Below are 18,976 nucleotides of genomic sequence, written 5' to 3' on the forward strand. Positions count from 1 at the left end.
ACAATCATTCCCCTTTGAGCATTATGTACTAGTGAGCACCAATTAAGGTAAGAAATTATGAACAAGTGGATAGTGTACCCATGGATAGCGTTTGTTGTTTATACATCACACCTTATCATACCTTATCATCGTACAACGTCAACCTTAGGGAGGGCCCAGCCAAATTAATAGGTAACACACCAATTCTGGTCAGTATGCATGGTCATGGAATTCAATGGATCATAGTCTACATATATGTAAATACACATACGATTACACGCATTCAGCTAGCAACAGTTTCTCAACTATAAATTAAACTATTTTTTTTTTAACCAGGCAAGGCCCACTGAGCTATTTAGCTCTTTTTCAGAAGCGACCTGGACATTACAAATGATAGCTGAACGTAGTGGCTTATCACGTGGAAATTTATAGCAGCCAAATACTCTAAAGGCATGTTTCTATATGTGGAGGTAAAATCGAAGGATTCGGATAAAAATCCTTGTGACCGTGGGGAGAACGCGCAAACTCCAAATATACAGCAGGCGTCAGAGTCGGGATCGAACACACAACCTCTGGTATTCCCGGCGAGGTAGTTAACATCTCCTAGCCACTGTGGCGCCACAATCGCGCCACGGAGTGCTTGCTTTTAGATGCATCGATTATGCTTGATCAAATGGGTGCAAGTTTGGTTGGGCAGGTGTGTGGGCAGCTGGCCCAAAAACAAACCACCGTGACGCTTCTCTGCTGATATGCACAAAGCCAAGACACCTGCTGGAGGCAAAGGCTTTTGCGAGTGCCATTTTTTGATGAAATAACTTTAATCGCAGCATTCGTAAAATAATAAAATAAACGCTGAAAGCGCATATTAGATATGCACATAAAGCTGTATTTTGGAACCAACATTGGTGTATTTTTACGAGTAATAGATTAGATTTTTTTCCCCCTTTACGCATTAGCAAACCAATTTAAAAAAAATATACTATCAATATGATTGCTTCAGCCAAGAAAATGAAATAAGGATAATAAAAAACCCATTCAATTATATGGAACACCCATCAGAGTAATATCAAATTCTTGTACACTCATGATTTTTTTTAAAGACGTACGATTTTGCCAAGTGAAGAGCCCATACTTGCCCTTTTGAGCTAAAATATTCTAACACAGAGTTGGTCAACACAAATAATTAAAGGTACAGCAGGAGTCAGTGCTACTTCACTGTACTTTGGAACTGGGTGGCTAATGGGGTGGAAATTCCTAGAGACAGCAGGATGCTACCATCACGAGTGATCACTGTAATTCCTGGCGTCATAAAAGACTTTGTGCGGTTTATGTGCAGGCTTTGGCGGCAGGGTGACATTTGACAGAAAAAGGATCAAGGTAATGTACCTATGAGATCATAAGATGAGAGGTCCCATTTTGAAGCCCTTAGTTGCCTCTCTGGAGGGCCTTTGTGTTTGCTTGGCAGGGCACTGAATTGCGTAAATGGGTTTCAGTTTTGAATTTCCTACCACCTCTGTTGCTTCACACCTGTTCTTTATACCACACAGGGAGTTTATAATTAGTCTAAACACAGACCTCCTCATTGCCAGTAATGGAGGGAGGGTTTAAATAGGCAAGAGAAGGGGGGATAGCAATGAGTAAGAAGAAATGGAGAAAATTAAAGGAATAATTATTCTGCATCAGGCAGGTTAAAGGAGCAATCACACCCGATCGTTTGTGGTCTCCTCCTGCTTGCTGCCGGTAATGTGGGCATAAAAGCATAATGAGCTGAGATCTGCTGATGATGCTCAGCTATGGGCCCTTTGTAGTTGAAAGCAAAATTGGTACCATGACAATCGGAATATTTGCTTGGCTTGCATGCTTGGGCAGGTCATACAAAATTATACTTTTCCAGTCCAAGAATTAAAAAAAATGTATTAAGAAATATTTCTTTACCATGAAATTACTCATTAGTTTACATATTTTAATGGAAGGGCTAATTTGGTCTAATCAACGTGCATACATTTTAAGAGTTTAGCGATTGTTAATGGTGAAAGCCACAGCGCGTAGGAAGAGAGAGTTCTTAGTTGGTGATCATGAGAAGTAGAAATGGTCCTCTATGCCAAATTTAGTCATCGTCGCATTTTTTTTTCTTCTGAAATAAAAGTACGCTTATGAAAACCATGTAGAGTAATTATAACCATTCTAATTCCAAACTGAATGTTTTCATTATTATTATTGTTCACCAGAACAAAGAATTTGTGGATTATTTTTATTTATATAACTATCAGGATATGAGGTTGGTATTGCGACCACAGGCATAAAATAATGCAGCATCTTGCACAAGAGGTGAATGTGGTGCATGAAACACACGCACAAAATGCAGAAAAATAGCTTAATCATTGTGCCTAATAACATCCCTCGGAAATAATGGTTTTAGATTACAAAAAAAAACACTTTCGCAAAGTGACATTTTTATAGAACAAGGAACTCTAAAACAACTTAAAATTCTGGGCCATGTGCACATTCCATAGAAAAGCATATTGCATATTTAAGGAAATTCTCAAGCAGCTCCATCACATTAACATAGCAAACCGCTAAAGAACAATTTAATCTGGGCTGAGGCCCATATGGTACGTTTGGGCATATGGCTGGATAAATAAGGACAATTAGATTTGTGGGCATTTTGTATTATTTTCTAAATTATGTTTATGTTCCACAGGCCTTTTCTTACATATTAATGTCGTATGATAATTCACCCAATGATGTTCGGTATTGCAAGATTATAAGTTCGCATTTTGTATTTTAATACAATTCCATTTCCATGGAAGGAATCGTGACATTATTTTTGGAGTAAACATACACGCATTTTTTTTCCAAATAATGTACTGAACAGATAGTTTGCAAATTTTCCTATATTCGATACTCTTAGGTTGTGCATTTTTATTCTTTTATTTTTTGCCTTTCGCCAGATTTTATAACTGAAGAGCACACACATCGTAGGATAGCGGTCATACCTTGTACATTATTTCCATCAATATTCAGCACATGGCAATCGTCAGCATCCCAATTTCTTACCAAGTAAGATCATATCACCACAATAAGAGCATATCATTGGCACACAACACATACTTGCCAAAGCAATGAACTTAACAGCACATCCATTTGCTATGAAACTAGTAAAAACCATGGATACCAAAACCATCTAGTCCATTACTTTCACTCACGATGCCACAGAGGCAATGCATGCACGGACGATAATGTTCTTTGCAACTCGCCTAACTCTGCTCCCTCATGTGTGTTTCTTCCCAGGCTGCACAGCCCCAATGCTTCCCAAGGACCTGCCTGATGTGACTGTGATCGCGTCGCGTTGCACGTCCGACTGCCAGCGCTACGGCCACTCCGACTTGTGCTGGATGCCCCCGGAGCCCGAGACCGCTCTACTGCTCGACAAGTCCATGCCAGCCGCTCCCACCCAGCACGTGCCCATCTCCCGTGCCCGCTTGCCCGCCGTCAACGCCGTCCCACTGAGCGCGGCCGCCGTGGCCTCCAACCCTAACGCCGCCGACCTTGGCACCAACGCCCGAGGCGTCCAGCACCCGGCACCGCCGTTCTCCACCTTCATGGGTCCCGCGCGAGAGCGGGCCTCCAGCCGTACCCCCACCCCGGCCGTGTCCCCCACCTCGGCCAACACCGCTCCATCTGTCCCAGCTGCTGCTGCTGCTGCCACTGGCCCGTCCGATGAGCACGCGCCACAGGGGAACCTCTGGGAGGACCGAAACCGAAACCACCTGCTACTGCGACAGGCTGCATACGCCGCGGGTCTCGGGGGTGGCCCTGGCATTGGCATGGCAGCCTTCAGGCAGCTCTCAGATGGTGACGGTGGGAAAGAAAAGGAGTCCATCCCTCTGACGGCCACGGGGTCTTCCCAGCCTCCTCCGGCCACACCGGGCAGTGGTGGCAACAGCAGCAGCAGCGCCAACCCGGCTACCAAGTATAAGCAGGCCACCGTGTCAATTGCCCCGTACAGCCGTGAGCACTACCTGTAAATGCTGTATTCCTAAAAGAAAGAAAAAAACTGCCACATATTTTGTCGTCAAGTCTGGATACAGACACAAGATCAGTGCCTGTTGTTTCAATGACAGAGAGGTTTCAGAATACTATATACATCTTGAAAATGGTTTTTCCATTATGTAGAGAAGTGTGGGTTTGGTGTGAGTTCTGAGTTTAAATATGCATTTTCAGAATTACAGGATATTCTCCACATTTACAAAAAAATAAGTGTGGAAATGCTAAATCGATTCAGAATATCTATTGAAAAAAGATGTGCAAAGCCATAAAAATGTATTCTGAAATGATATATATGTAAAGGAAATTACTGTCCCTTTTTAAATAAAACACAGCTCCACCAGATTTGTACACAAATGATAATTTATCGGTGGCCTCAGAACTGTAAAGGTATGCATGCTGTGTGTATGGAGAACATTAGTGATCTGTAAAAGCTTCATGCGTAATAAAGGGGCTTTTAAAAGCACCCTTCACTGCACCTGTGGAACTTGAGTAGATTAGCAAAATACTAATTCCACTATCATCTTAATTATGTGATTGTTTAAGTATTCTGGTCTAGATATAGACAGCTTTCATCTATTCATCGTTCAACCCACATACGATTTATTGTTTGTTAAAAAAAAATGTACTGTGGCAAAACCTCCCATCGTGTAACTACAGCTTTTATACATTGTACACAATGTGTGCTCCATAATGTCCGCAAGTTCTATTTCAATTCATTCTTTACAAAAAAATATATGTATACTTGCATATATGCGAACGATCTTTAAAACTGTTTTTAACGATTCAACATTTTTGCTGCAATGGAATAATATAAAGCCACACGCCTGGCCCAAAGAAAAACTAAAATAGGAGAGTGGTGGATGTTAACACAGAAACACGCTGTGTGTAAAGAGCACATCTTTTGTCGCGTTAATGAACTATTGCCGAGAACATGGACCCAACGAATCATGAGCGAACAAAAGTGCAGTCACCTCCATGGGATGGAACGCTTCTCTGAAATGAGACGGAATGGGATCCGAAGGAAGCTGAGATGGCTTAATAGGCCGTTCCATTGCACCGGTGTGTGAAGATCTCACAAGCGTCTATGAGTGGCGAGTTTATATAATAGGCCCATGTACACACTACTTTGAATGAAATTAAATACGTTAAAAAAGAAATGAAGAAATGGGTAACTGTATATGTGTAGGCTAAAATTGTTCAAATAGTCTAAAGGAAAGTGTATAAATGACATTGAGAGTGCAGTGCTGTATAGTTCAAGCGTTGATATGCCTAACCTAGCCATCAGTTGTTGTAAAAGAGCCATTTAACTGTTGTTATACTGCTTCTGATGAATGTTGCATTCATCTTGCCCTATCTATAGCTGTTGTGCCTTTTGAGATGTACTTTTCATTAGGAAATTAAATGGAAATCGAACAATTGACAAACTGCATATATTGCCCATTGTTGATCCAATCCCTCATGGGATAGTTTGTGTTATTTTGCAAAATCCTTTTGCTGAAAGAAATGGAAAAGGGGGATTGGTAATATCCAAAACCAATTGGGATGTAACGAAACAGTTTTTATATAGCTGGGATTAAAAAAAAATATCTAACAAAAAGTTGAAAGGGTTTATGGTACATTGAAACGATTTTCACAAGTCAAAATGTTTCATTTAAACTGGGGCTTGTATATTCACAGCTGTGACACATTTGGCGTGAGGGCTGCACACCAGACGTGCGTTAATATTGAACCGCACAGTTCAAACTCCTCGAAGATTTACAGAATTCTAGAGGTGGCTTTCGGCATAGAGAGATAAAAGAGAAGGCTTGCTTTATTGTGCCCTCTTTAACACCCTGGACACCAAGGTTTATCTAAACTCTCAAGCATAAAGCACTGCATTGTTGCAGTGTTCCATCTCCTTAAGCTATCCAATGTCACAGCATCCTTTTTATACTTCCGCACATCTAGGAAAATTATGAACCATGGTGGTTGAGCGATGTCAAGGTAGAAAAGTTGTGATTTTACACAATGTCCTTTCCGTTGTGAGCTTAGGCAAATCGCTTCAACCAGACTACAGGGTACTAAACTAGTCTTTGTGAAACATGTGACTTTGATTCCGTGATGTACGCGCCCATACTTTTTTACACAAAAGACATGATATTTGCCAGAATGAGTTGGTATTGCTGAAATCATTAATCCCTGTGCATTGGCATTAATGGACAATCAAAAAATGCTTAAAACAAAACACGTTATCGCTGGGTGGAGTTGACTGAGCTTCATTGTGATCGTTCTTGCACGAGGGCCTCGGCATTAAGAATGACGAATTTATTATGAGCGTGGCTGTCAATCATGAAATATTTCACCGTAAATATAGTGCATTAGGAATATAATGTGCAGACATCAGCCCAAATGCAAAAGTTAATAATCCCACCCGAACATGTAATGTATATATAATTTAGTTTGTGTTGCATTGTTAAATTAAATATGTATACACATAGGTTAGCATCCTTGGTTAAATAAAGGATATATTTAAATTAAATAAAAATCGTTGCATAAACATTGCTATTTTTTTATTAGCTACAATTTATTAAACAGTGGCTGCCGTTCTATTGTACCTACAACCAATTTGATAATAACATTAGCCGTTTATCGGAGGCCAAACATAAAACGTGTTTACATTCTCATTATATACTCTGGTTGCTTTTTCAGTGCGTTGTAGTTTACTTTAGAATTAAATATTGATATGTTGTGGTTTGTTGCTATTTAAATTATCTACTTTTTTAATTAAATGTGTTATCCCAGATGATACATTTCCTATAAGGTTGCCTCTGGGACTTAGTATTACATTAAATTGTATTTAATGGAGCTTTAGAAGTGCATTCAAACACTGGTCAATCAAAATCAATGTAGAACCCGAGAGAAATACGGCGTTAAAATTCAGTCCTTACGCATTTCAAGGTATTAGTTAGGATTTAACGTTCGTCATAAATGTGAATAAAACAATGCATTAGCACTTTTCATACACATCGGTAAAAAAAATACATCTTTTAAAAAAACAACGAAATATTTCTGAAGCCATGCTCTTAATATTGGCCACAATCAGAGAAGCAGGCAGAAAGAATGTAGCATGTAAATAATGCACGGACATTTTTCAAATTTGACAGCCACGCTCCGTGTGGCCACCGTGTCAGAGTTGCTTTTTTATTTTTTAGTTTTGCATGACGCGGTGCAATCCCTTGGCCACGCTGTCGCCAAGTCTGGCAGGTTCCAGGCCAAACGTTGGAGCACTTGTCACGAGCACAGAACATCAACAGCGGATGTGCTAAGTACTCATACTACGACTGATGTAGAAGAATACTGTACCCGAGTGTGGCGAATGTAAAAGCCAACACTGCACTGTATTTACATTGACTTGCAATGGTATTTTACGACAAAAGTTATAACATTGTTGCTGGTTAGTTTTAAATTAATGTGCGCGTGTAATGACATTTTTTTGGTGAACATTCCATCCCGGTACGTGAAAATAAAATTGGTCCTTTGTTGCCTGAGCATTGATAAACCTTACGATTTTTTCGTTGCATCTATAGGTGAAGGAAATAGTTTTGTTTTTTTAAACAAAAAGAAAAAAAGAGAAAAAACCCACAAAAACTGAAAAAAAACCTAAAAAACATACCAACAGATGTGTAAACACGGCAGAAAAAGGCTGTCCAGTCAAATCTCTGCTATCGCTCTAATAGCTGATGTTTTGTTTGTGTTTTTTTTACCGGTATGTCACAAACCTGCTTTGCAAGAAACAATAAAAATGTTAAACCTGTTTGCGTGAATTTCCAGTGTGGAGACTCGCTGTGTAGTCGACTAAAAACGCGGTGCGATGGACAGCATCCATATCAAATTATTCCTGGCCACACAGCACCACAGACAGAAACACCAATTTTTCGATTTAAAGCTTTCGTGACTGCAGGGATTCATTGTCTTGGTTCTTTCGGTAAAGTCACGTATAAGGGAAATAATAAAATAATAAAAATGTTACATAATAAAATAAACATTTTTTATAATAAAAATAAAACATAATAAAATAAGCATTATTTTATTCAGTTTTATTTGTATTATTTTATTATTTCCCTTATACGTGACTTTACTGAAAGAACCAAGAAGAAGAAACACCAATGTCTATGAAGCAAAAAAAATGTAATAACAAAGATGCCCTTGAGAATTGAAGCCCTATTTAAAGCTTAATTAAAGAATGATGGCTAAATGGCCATTTTTAATAAATAAAGACAGATATTCAGCGGTGCTTTTAGGAATTGTGCTTTGGGTTATTAGTTACCGTAATTGTTTCAAGTGCTCAACGAAACATCAGTGAACCTGCAAATTTAATCCGCACACATACCACTATTTTATCTCATCCACCAGTCCTGGTGGGACACTGTTAAGCTATAAAGTAACTGACGTGAACTGCTTACACGAGTGACCCAAGTAATCAGGCGACTGTTAAAAAGGCAGTTCGGGTCAATTGTGTTTTGAGTCTCAAACTTGATTAGCAGTGCTGATGATGTAAAGGGCACAGCTCTCTTCCTTGTCGGACAAGGCTGGCACCTCACCCATGAAAGGTGTATGCCTGCCAGCCTGCCGTAACACACAATTTAAGTTCAACTTGCAGAGCTAGGGCACGTCTTTTTTATATACTTAGTGGCACAAAAAACGTCTATAATTCATGGGAAAGTCTCGACAGCAGATATTGAGCACCAAATGTAAACAGAAAATTAAGCTAAACATGCAATTGCATATTCTTGGTTCTTTCGGTAAAGTCACGTAAATAGAAAATAGAAAACAAAAAATAAAAAAGCTCGTGTTGCTTGCGCAGCTCTTTCCCCCGCCCACTCACTTTGGAACCCTTATAAGCAGCTACATTTGGAGGCTTGCCCCCTCTTTCCTCGCCGCCTGATGAAGGCCGCTTGTGTTGCGATCGAAACGTCGTGGGTATTTTGCTTGAATTATTTTACATTTATTTTTATTTAAAAAAAAACATTTTTATTTTATTTTACAATTTTTATTGTGGGTTTTTTTGCTTTTATTATTTTCAATTTATTAATTTCATTTTATTTGTATACTTTTTATTTAGAATTTTTATTCTGTTATTTTTATTTTATTAAAGAAAATTTCAATCTACGTGACTTTACCGAAAGAACCAAGAATATGAATTCCTGCAGTCACGAAAGTGTTAAGGCAAAATGCAATTGCATCTCACGATGAAACATTCTGCCTCCAAGTAAAATAATATTAAACAGTGAGCGTTTGGTTCTGTCGCACATATTTGGAAGAAAAAAAATTCCATCGAATGTAACCCGCGATTTTTTTTCTAATGTCCTTCGAGAAATAAAAGAGAGAGAACTCTCTTCCCTGTGCCAGTGAGTGGTGCAAGTGGATGAAGCTGGCAAAAATACAAAGAAAGTAAACCAAACGCCAGAGAAAATACCTTGTTGTTTATTTTAGAATCACCTGAATGATTTATGGAATATGCTCATATTTGTAAATTTTCAACATCTGTTGGGGTAATATATCGTCACTTTTTTGGTGCAAAATAGCATGCAAAAGGCCAGATGGTACACAATTATTATGAGAGCATGTGTGAGTGCCAGATTTTACATTTATGCCACCGAGCGTACTTTGGCTGCAGAGACGTGGATGCTTGAAACACTGGGCCATTGACCAGACTTGAAAGAAGAAGAAGAAACCCCAACACAAACCCAACCACGAGCAATGCAATTAAACAAGTTGAAGAACACGCGAGATGCACGCACAAAAGCAATATCGAAATGTTCGGAGGCATCGTCCAAGCCTACGTGTTGAAAAGGAGGCATCGTGTTTACAAGTTGTTTTTCAACAAAAGGAGCCTGCAAAAACGTTACGTGGAGCAAAACGTGACGACAAAAATTCAACGCGACTGACCTATCGCCTGTACGCGCTTTGTGTTCGCAAAAAAAAATGTTTTATGCTGTACTAAATTGGGTTGTCAGCATGATTAATGGGAATTATTTCTAAGTTAAAAGGGATTTCTCGAGCGTGCAGTATTTCTGCAAGGAACAGTGCACCGGTGGCTTTGCCATTCGTGCTCAACAAGCGTGTGCGTAATCGAGGCCGTTCGCATCTCCATCCACCGAGGCAGACAGTTCTTGCCTGAGTCTGCTACCTGCTGGGATAAGCGCGTTCTCACAGGCACTGAAATGACTGCGCACCGTCAGTGAATTAAATACTGCAATCGCTTTGATTGGGGGGGTATGATTATACGCAATTTGGATGCATCAAGCAATTGAGCTTCTGACTGTTTGGCACCCTAAGAGATCACACAGAGAGAAAGAGCAATGCATGGAAATACCTTTTTGCCGCACTCTGCTGCGCTCTTGCTGTGCATGGTGGGGTTCAAATTTGCAGCTGTTTGTGAGATGGCCAAGTCCAATTACATTGTCCAGGAGAAGGAAAACCTGTATCACGGGCAGCAAAACAAGTCTCGGGAGGACGCGCGCTGATGGCCACTGCCTGCAGCCTCCCAGAGTCACAAAGACACAACTCACATAATGGCAATCCAGCCTTTACTGGATGTAGCATTAAATGTGTCTCGAGAGTGAAATTCTCTGCAGACTAAAGTCATGGGCACTGCTGCCTTTCTCCTTGCGAGTGAGTCACGCTTGATTTTGATACATTCGGTTTTGAGAAAAAACAGGTTGTGCGATTCTCAGCAATGACAATAATTTACATTTGCAAGGCGCATGTCATCCATACATATCCGAATGCACCCGTGCAGCATTGGATTTATCCACATTTGGAAATAATCGGCAGCATTTAACTGGATAGCGTTAAATTCGCAATGGGCGTCATACTTTAAACAAGAAGGCAAAAGTGTAAACATAGTTGTTCATTGGGCCTCGTGTCAGGTATTTAAAAAAAAATACAGGGTGTTTCAACCTTTTGAAACACCCTGTATTTTAAGTGAGGTGAAGGGCAGATTGCTTTACATGACTTTGTTGATACGTGAAATCAAATGCTCACACCTGGTCAGCCTAATATCACGAAACCACCGTTGGTTTCAGCAAGCAAAACCCACTCAGATGTATTTATCCCAAGGTTTCTGACCAGCAATGCGAACAATAATAATTACGTTTTTTTATCGTGACTTTCATTTTACAATCTCAAGGTGCTTTACATCAATGGCAATGGGTGGGAGTGGGGGAGCACGAGATAATAAGTGGCTCAATACTATTCTTGGTTCTTTCGGTAAAGTCACGTATATAGAAAATAAAAATACAATAAAAAATCAGTTACATTAAAAATAAAAGCAAAAAATGCACGACGTTTCGATCGCAACACAAGCGGTCTTGAAAATAGGATTTTCATTTTCAAAATAGAAAATAGGAATTATTTTTTCTCTCCGCTTGATGAAGACCGCTTGTGTTGCGATCGAAACGTCGTGGGTTTTTTGCTTTTATTTATTTATTAAAGGTATTCTTAATTTTATTTTTATTTTCTATCTACGTGACTTTACCGAAAGAACCAAGAATATTGATTCCTGCAGTCACGAAAGTTTTAAGTAAAAATTTCGATAAAATTCTGGCAACTATTTAGACATGCCACCATTGGAAAATCTTGTCATATGTCAATAACGGAGGTTGTCGTGGTGTTATGGCTCACACACTGGACTTGCAATCCAGAGGTCCCCCCCCCCCCCCACTTTGCGCAAGAGCGCATAAGTGTGGTCACCACATCTACGCCTCTATGTAAGGAACGAAACAGGTGGACTTCTCCACAAATCTGGCTGTTGCCTGATGAAGTTAGTTTTAATTACTGGCGAAACGTCGTACTCAGATTGTAAATGTTGTGGCTTGGCTCTCCAACACACCGGTGTGATGTACTAGTGACGAATTGGCCACGTTCTGTTTACGTGACAACCCTTACTAGTTGGCTGTGTCGGGTGGTGGCGGGTTTTAACGACACATTTATATACTTACACGATCTCACCCAAAAAAAACCTCTATTATGAATCCAGAGGTCGCCGCAGTTGGGATAACGGGCAATCATCTAACCCCCCCTGCCCCATAGCTTGTATCCACCCAGCAGTATAAATGACAAAATGGATAAGCAGGTGATGTCTCGCTTCGTATATCTGTCTCTCCACGTCAACTAGTCAACGTGTTGTGTGCACTGCCCATCGGGCCCCACCAGGTTGCGTGCGGTATGGGGTGAAGTTGTGAGCACGCTCCGACCTCCTCCGAAGTGGTCTGTTCACGCCACCCCTTCTGAATCGCAGCAGCCTCACTCCACGCCACCAATGCAAATTAATGCGAGGGATTGAAGCGAGAGTCTGGACTGCGGCCGACGTTACAACAAAAAAAGACATCTCGTGCAGGACCCAACCATCGAACCTCCCGGTTTCAAACTTCCACCCGGCCAATGGATGACCATCAACCGAGCCAGCAACGGGGCATGTAACCAATGCGGCCACCTGATGCACAAATGGCACCATCAAAGATTCGGAAGCCACGAATCCCAAACCATTGACCCACATCGCAAACACTCCGCTGCTGCCGCTGCAGTCTTCACTCCGTTAAAGGAGGAATGGACGAGACCCACTCTGATTCAGAACAGACAATTGAGTGGATACCAAATCTGAAATTACATCTTTAATCTGATGCGATTAATCCATGCTAAAGAAAGAAGACGTGTGGAAGGGAAGGCCGCGTAGGAGCTCCTTAGAGCTCCCTCTAATGAACGCCCCTTCCACCAGTAGTCGCGTGAGCAAGCAATTGCAACGCTGCACCTTTACCTTCAACGGTTTGTGTCGAAAGTGACCATTGTAGGATAGAGTGGTGGCTCAGCGGTTTGTGTTCTGCAATGTAAACGCTGCCACCTGCGTTCAATTTCCGGCAGTGGCAAATTGCATCTGAACTGGACCTGCACTTCACCAACCGCCACTGACCAGCGTGGAGAAGTATGGTTAAAAAAAAAACCCTATTACAGGGGCTTACCGTGGGAATGCCTTCACCCTGCGGAGGATTAACAAAGGGCTGTAAACACATTACAGTAATTATTTGTCTGTGAGCTTATGCAAGCGCCGGCCACGTGTATTGCATTTGCAGCGCTGGTGAAAAATATAAAATGGAGCAAGCAGCATTACATGTGTTGGACGAAATTAGACGCACGTGCCCATGTGCGTAAGTGTGCGTGTCCGTGCACTGCACACATCCTGTTAAGAACCCATCCGGGAAGCGATGCGAGATAATGTGGTTAAATAGTGGAGTGAAAGAATATTTTGCCTTTTTGCTCCAAAATGCATTCCCGTAAATCCAGAAAATCACCCGGAGAATGTTTCCATGCCAACTAATGTGAGTGAATGGTTACTGAATTGATTATCGTTCTTTCCCATCCCACATTTTTAGGGTAGTAAGCAGCACTTTGGCCACGAACAAAAATGCTTTCAAAAATAATCCTGGCAAAGACCTTGCAGAGACTGCACTTATAACAGCAAATAATATTACTTCCATTGGCTGAAATTATTAAGCCATTCTTTTGATATATGCATATATATGCTCGATTTCAGAAGCGCTTATAACACGCGATTTAACAGGGTAAAACATTAATATATTTATTACGCAGTGTTTACTTAGCAATATGATTCCTGGCGCAATATTTCTGAACATTTCTCAGATTTAGTGTGACACAGAGACCATTCTGGGTTGTTTTAAGTAAAATATTTGAAAATGTAATAAAAAAAACATTTTAAGAAACTCTTGCATCCACAGAGAAGTAAATGAGAAAATAAACACTTTAAAATGGAATAGAAAAAAACAGGGCTTATGTATAATAAAAGAAAGGATATTCTTCCCATGTAACCACCAAGCAATTTAATAATATATTGATACTTTGATTAAAAGAATAAATGTTTACAAACACAATTATAGTCATCGACTTGTGCACGTACTTTAAATATGTATAGGTTGTACCATAATTTGTTCATGTAAACTGTGCGTCGAATTTTAGATGCTTATACACACAATGTCAATAAGAGATATATTTGCTTATTTAATCGGGATCCTGAAACAGGTCAAATCATCGACCCACGAGGATGGGTGTTAGGTTTGCAAGCAAATTAAACACTGTCCAGATTGTGGAGGGAAAACTAATCCTTTCACAGCCAGAGAAGAATTCACAAAACCCAAACGTATATAAAGCCAGACACATCACACCTATTGTCATCGTTTGATATATATATACAAATCTCACCTGAATGAAATAGTGACTTCATATTTTTTTACAACCATAAACATGCATTTCATCTTTTAATACTGTTTTTAAACAGGCAGCCACATCTATGGAGCATTAGATTAATAGCCACAGTGCTACAATTTTGCCAGAGGCTAACCATGCTTTGTAGCTCTATCCTGGATTCAAGGCTGCCTTCGTGCCATACTTGTGGCCCCTTGTCTCCAGCAAGGTCGTGTTCTCCCTCATTCATAATTTACCACGTACAGAGGAGAATGAGCGAGTAAATTAAAGAATAAGCTATAGGGACTGCGGCTATGGAGCAGCGTAGTATAATCATCAATGTCAAAAGCAATGAAAAGAAAAAGACGTGCACCCGTTGAACGATATAGTGCGTCGGATTACAAGTGCACCCTTTCCAATGCAATTAGGTGCTGTATGAAAGGGTAACAAAAATTTGATAATGTTTTTTTTTACAATTGGTATTATAAACGTAATACATTTCAAGTGCAATAATATATTTTTTACATCGCTTTGCAGCGCACACAAAACTGCGGTACAGATGATAACGCAAGCATAATGTCGTGATGGTGATTGAAATATAAATAATTGAACTAAAATCTTCAAGCCAATTCTTTTTTTGCAGCATTTGCATTACTAACTACTATATGTTGAATAAGGACCAAACATATGGAGGTTACGCATAAAACTTAGGAAAGGATGGTTTATTGACAAATGTTTATGAATTATTCAGTTTGCCCAGAGAGAAGCCAAAACAGCACATGCATGGTTTTGTTTCGTGTAATGAGTTTATACTGCCTCTGCCCCCTCCGGCAAAAGCAGCAATGACACGATGCAGAATGAAGCATCTGCTATTCTGTGTTTTTCCATTCTAGATTTTTGCCTTTTCCGCTGTTAAAATGCCAAACAAGCAGAACGCGAACACGCCGCACCCCCCCCCTCCGCACAAAAAAAAACAAAGAAATTGTTCAGATATCAGCCCTGCCTACAACTGCCCCCTGGCCACGCGCACGAATTTCCACAAATAAAGCGATCATTTACGTGATAGATCTCAAACGAGCGTAACCGACTCGGGACAGATAAAACAAGCGTGGTTCGGATCAACGCAGCATTTTAAAAGGCCGCACTCTGTGCGCCTAACTTCATTGTTTCCAATGCGCATTGCATTTTAAAGGGCATGTTGTGCACCCTCACTTCATTGTCTCCGCGTAGGTTGGGCATGTTTGCCGTGCCTCTGTCTCCATTAATGTTGTACGTCTCGGCATCTGGCCCGCGCAGAAGGGGAAGTTGGCTGGCTGGGAGCCCCCACCCCGATACCGCCGTGCGCCTGCACATGACCTTTTCATTTGGCAGCCGCGAAAATAACGAGAAGTGTGCAGCTTACCAGGCGTCTATGACACAAGTAATTGAAGAAAGTGTCCTTTTCAGAAATGCGCTTAATTTACTACACATGGCAGATGCTTTTTTATGGGCATCGTATGTGTTGACGAGTAAAAAAAAAAGCGCTATTAATTAAAGAATAACTTAATTGTTTTTGCACTTATACTGACCTGCGGCAAATGAGAATATATTTTCATGCATACGAGTCTGAAACGAATGTATCCTGAGAACTATGGTGGGAGCAATTGGTCTGGCGGCTTGTCGCACGACTACAATTATGCCTCGCGTCAAAGTGCCGAGTCCCAATTGGGGAGAATCTCTGTTTGGGCCCTGTCTACTCACGTCCATGGTTTAACAAAAAAAAAATCTCACCTTAACAGTTCTGATCATATCAGCCGGTCACTGGTTGCTCATTTTACTCTGTAGCTCCCCTTGTCGAAAACTCCCTCCCCACAGTGATCCGTGTTGTCGACTTGCCTCTCCTGTTAAAGTCCAGGCCCAAGATCTTCGTTATTTTCTCTGCCTCTTTTAAATAAAATGTCCACTGCTTCTGCACAGCGTCTTGAGCTATAATCGCAGTTAGAGACTACAGAGATTTAAAAAAAAAATCGTATTGTAGAATTGTATTCTATTGGTTAGTAAATTTGGTGAATTCCATCCGCCAAGGTCTAAATCGTCAAATAGTATAGCTTCATCCTGCAAACGTATACCAAGGAAACCATTCTCATATGTATGTATGTTGAACTTCTTTAGCACCATACGTAAAAACCATGCTAATCGGAGATGCGGGGGTAAGGACAGCAAACTAAATATAAAAAGCGTTTCTCAAGAAACTCGTTTTGAGCTTAGAGCACGGTTTAGTACATGCCATAAGATTTCACCCAAGATGGATAACTGACAGAGGACAGTGAGATTTCCAAAGATGGGAAAGGATACGCTTGAGAATTACTCAATTGGAACTACACATACCAATCACTGCTCCCTACTGGCAGACTCATGCCCCTGGTCACTCTTGCAAAGGAGACTCATCCTAGTCGTTTGAGTTCTCACCTGGTTAAAACAAATCTACTTGAACTTGATTGTATACACACGTTATAAATTTACACAAATCAACATTTGATTGCGAGATCTGGTGAAAGATGTTGAAACACACGAGTGGATCAAGCTCAGTAACCAAACTTCATAATGTATGTACGCATACTCTTTGGTTCTTTCGGTAAAGTCACGTAGGTATAAAATTAAATAAATCACGACGTTTCGGGCGCAACACAAGTATCCGTCATCAGGTGGGAAATCGTGATCTGTATGCATGTTGATCTTATTTCGCACCGTACATAGCCAACCGTGATAATCAGAGGTGTGTGGTAAGGAGAACGAACTAAACATAAAAAGCAGTTCTAAAGAAATAATTTTCAAACTAAATTTTAAAGTGCATGGCTCAATTGGCTTCCTAATATCGGAAGACAGAGCGTTCCAGACGGCCGCAGAAGCGCACGATGCAGTGACTGCCTTTGTTCGATGGCTTGTTCGATGGCTATCATACGCTCAAATTCATGCTCGTGTCAATGGTGTGCAGCTGTTGACGTTCTACAGTGTTAGTCGGTGCCAAACATTGCAGTTTCATGAACATGACGTCAGGCAATATGTAGGCGTTCTTCATTATTGGTCTCCGTCAATGTCAACAGGGACAGTGCTTCAAAGTAGCTATTGTAAATAATTATATTTATTTGTGGTTGTCATGCCTCAGAGGCCAGCTCATTCGATCGTTTCAAATAAAAAAGCAGCTTAAAAAAGAAGATCGTGTGAGGGTTTTGGCAGATTTATATTATTCGGGAGAAAAAAAGGCAAGATGCCACAGCATCCTCCTAATGCTGGAAAGGGGCCCAGCTAACGCAACATTTTGAGACCTTCCTGTGTGCTCAGTGGGCATACAAATGCTTAAATGTTGACTTAAAGCTTTCGTGACTGCAGGAATTCATAATCCTTGGGTCTTTCTGTAAAGTCACGTAGATAGGTACGAATTAATAAAAATAATAAATATATAATTGACAAAAAAACTACGACGTTTCGCTCACGACACAGGTGATCGTAATCAGGAGGAAAGAGGGTGGAAAGCTGCTGAATGCTGTTTTATAGGGTGTAGTCCTAGGGTCATAAACGAAGCGGGCGTGGGAAGTGAAATATACGCGTGCCGTGTAGTATACATCTAGTAGGGTCGCCATTTAATAGATTATCACTTTTATTTATGACAGAATTGTGTTTGTAGTCTAATCTGGTTTCAAAGTATTACAATTGACCCGAGCCACCTACATCCTTTCAGTCAAAGTTGCCTATTTTCATGCATTTAATTACTTAAGAGACATATGAGGTGGCTCAGAAAGGTGCTCTATAATTCGACGAGGTGTAATAGCCATCAAAAAGGTCACCGAACATCCAAATATTTCCCCACTATAGTTGCGGCCCTCTGAAACACGTCTGGTGCTTGCATGGCCTTGCCACCACAGTGGACGTACAACAAGATACGTGCCAGCTATGTTTACTTCGAGGTCCAGACAGAGCATGAAAACGATTTGATCAAATGTTGTTATTTAAAAAAAAAACAGTCTTGGATGAGTGGAATCATACTGCTACAATGTGGGCTTCTTTTGTGTTTGTTCCGTTTCGTGCTCTGAAGTGGTTTTGAGTTGTAACCGAATGCTGATTTTAGCCGATGTCCAAAGTTTCACTGCTCGTGCTAGGAGGCTTCTTCAGGAACTGAATAGATACAGCATACTTTCCTTTTTTCCCCTCGACGATATAAAGTTTTCGATTACTGCTGGTGTTTTACACAGATGATCATCTATTATCCGACACTGCGCGACTATCCGGCTGCTTCCAACATTATCCGGCGGTCCCGGGTCGATCCGGCGAAACCGGCAAAAAAACACTCCAAAGGATATAACCAGTCTGGCAATCGGCACAATGTGCGTGATAAAAAGAGTAGCTATGCTTGACTTCAGTGTAAAATATTATATACAGTACATTATACACTACATACAACTTAAATAATGAAAATACTGCACGTATATACATCACCCCATGTTGAGTCTTCGAGATTGGAGTGGTAAGCATGGTCCAGTAAATATGGTAACTTTTTAAAGTAGGGTCTTTATTTTTTGTCTATTTGCTTGTTTATTTATGCCAACGCCTAAAAAAACACTGTCATACGAGAATGTGCAAAAATAAGCTATGTTGAATAACGATGCAATTATCCGTCGTTTTTGAAAACCCATCGCCCCCTCCCAAACTCTAAGCCTCTGGATAATCGATTATC

General features: G+C 40.6%; 1 protein-coding gene across 3 annotated transcripts in view; it reads left to right on the forward strand.

Annotated features, from left to right (window-relative positions):
• Positions 1-7,832, forward strand: part of LOC144936231 (protocadherin-9-like) — a 62,340-nt gene extending 54,508 nt beyond the window's left edge. The window contains exons 4-5 of one of the 3 annotated variants that reach the window (XM_078863237.1): positions 1,316-1,356; positions 3,271-3,437. In XM_078863237.1, coding sequence (XP_078719363.1) covers positions 1,316-1,356; positions 3,271-3,312 — 83 coding nt within the window. In that variant the 3' untranslated portion in view covers positions 3,313-3,437. Of the gene's footprint in view, positions 1-1,315; positions 1,357-3,270 lie in introns of all 3 variants that reach the window. The other 2 variants (XM_078863236.1, XM_078863238.1) reach the window with 2 other exon arrangements.
• Positions 7,833-18,976: the final 11,144 nt, after the last annotated feature.

Source organism: Lampetra fluviatilis, chromosome 15, assembly GCF_964198595.1.
Source record: "Lampetra fluviatilis chromosome 15, kcLamFluv1.1, whole genome shotgun sequence".
Lineage (NCBI taxonomy): Eukaryota > Metazoa > Chordata > Hyperoartia > Petromyzontiformes > Petromyzontidae > Lampetra > Lampetra fluviatilis.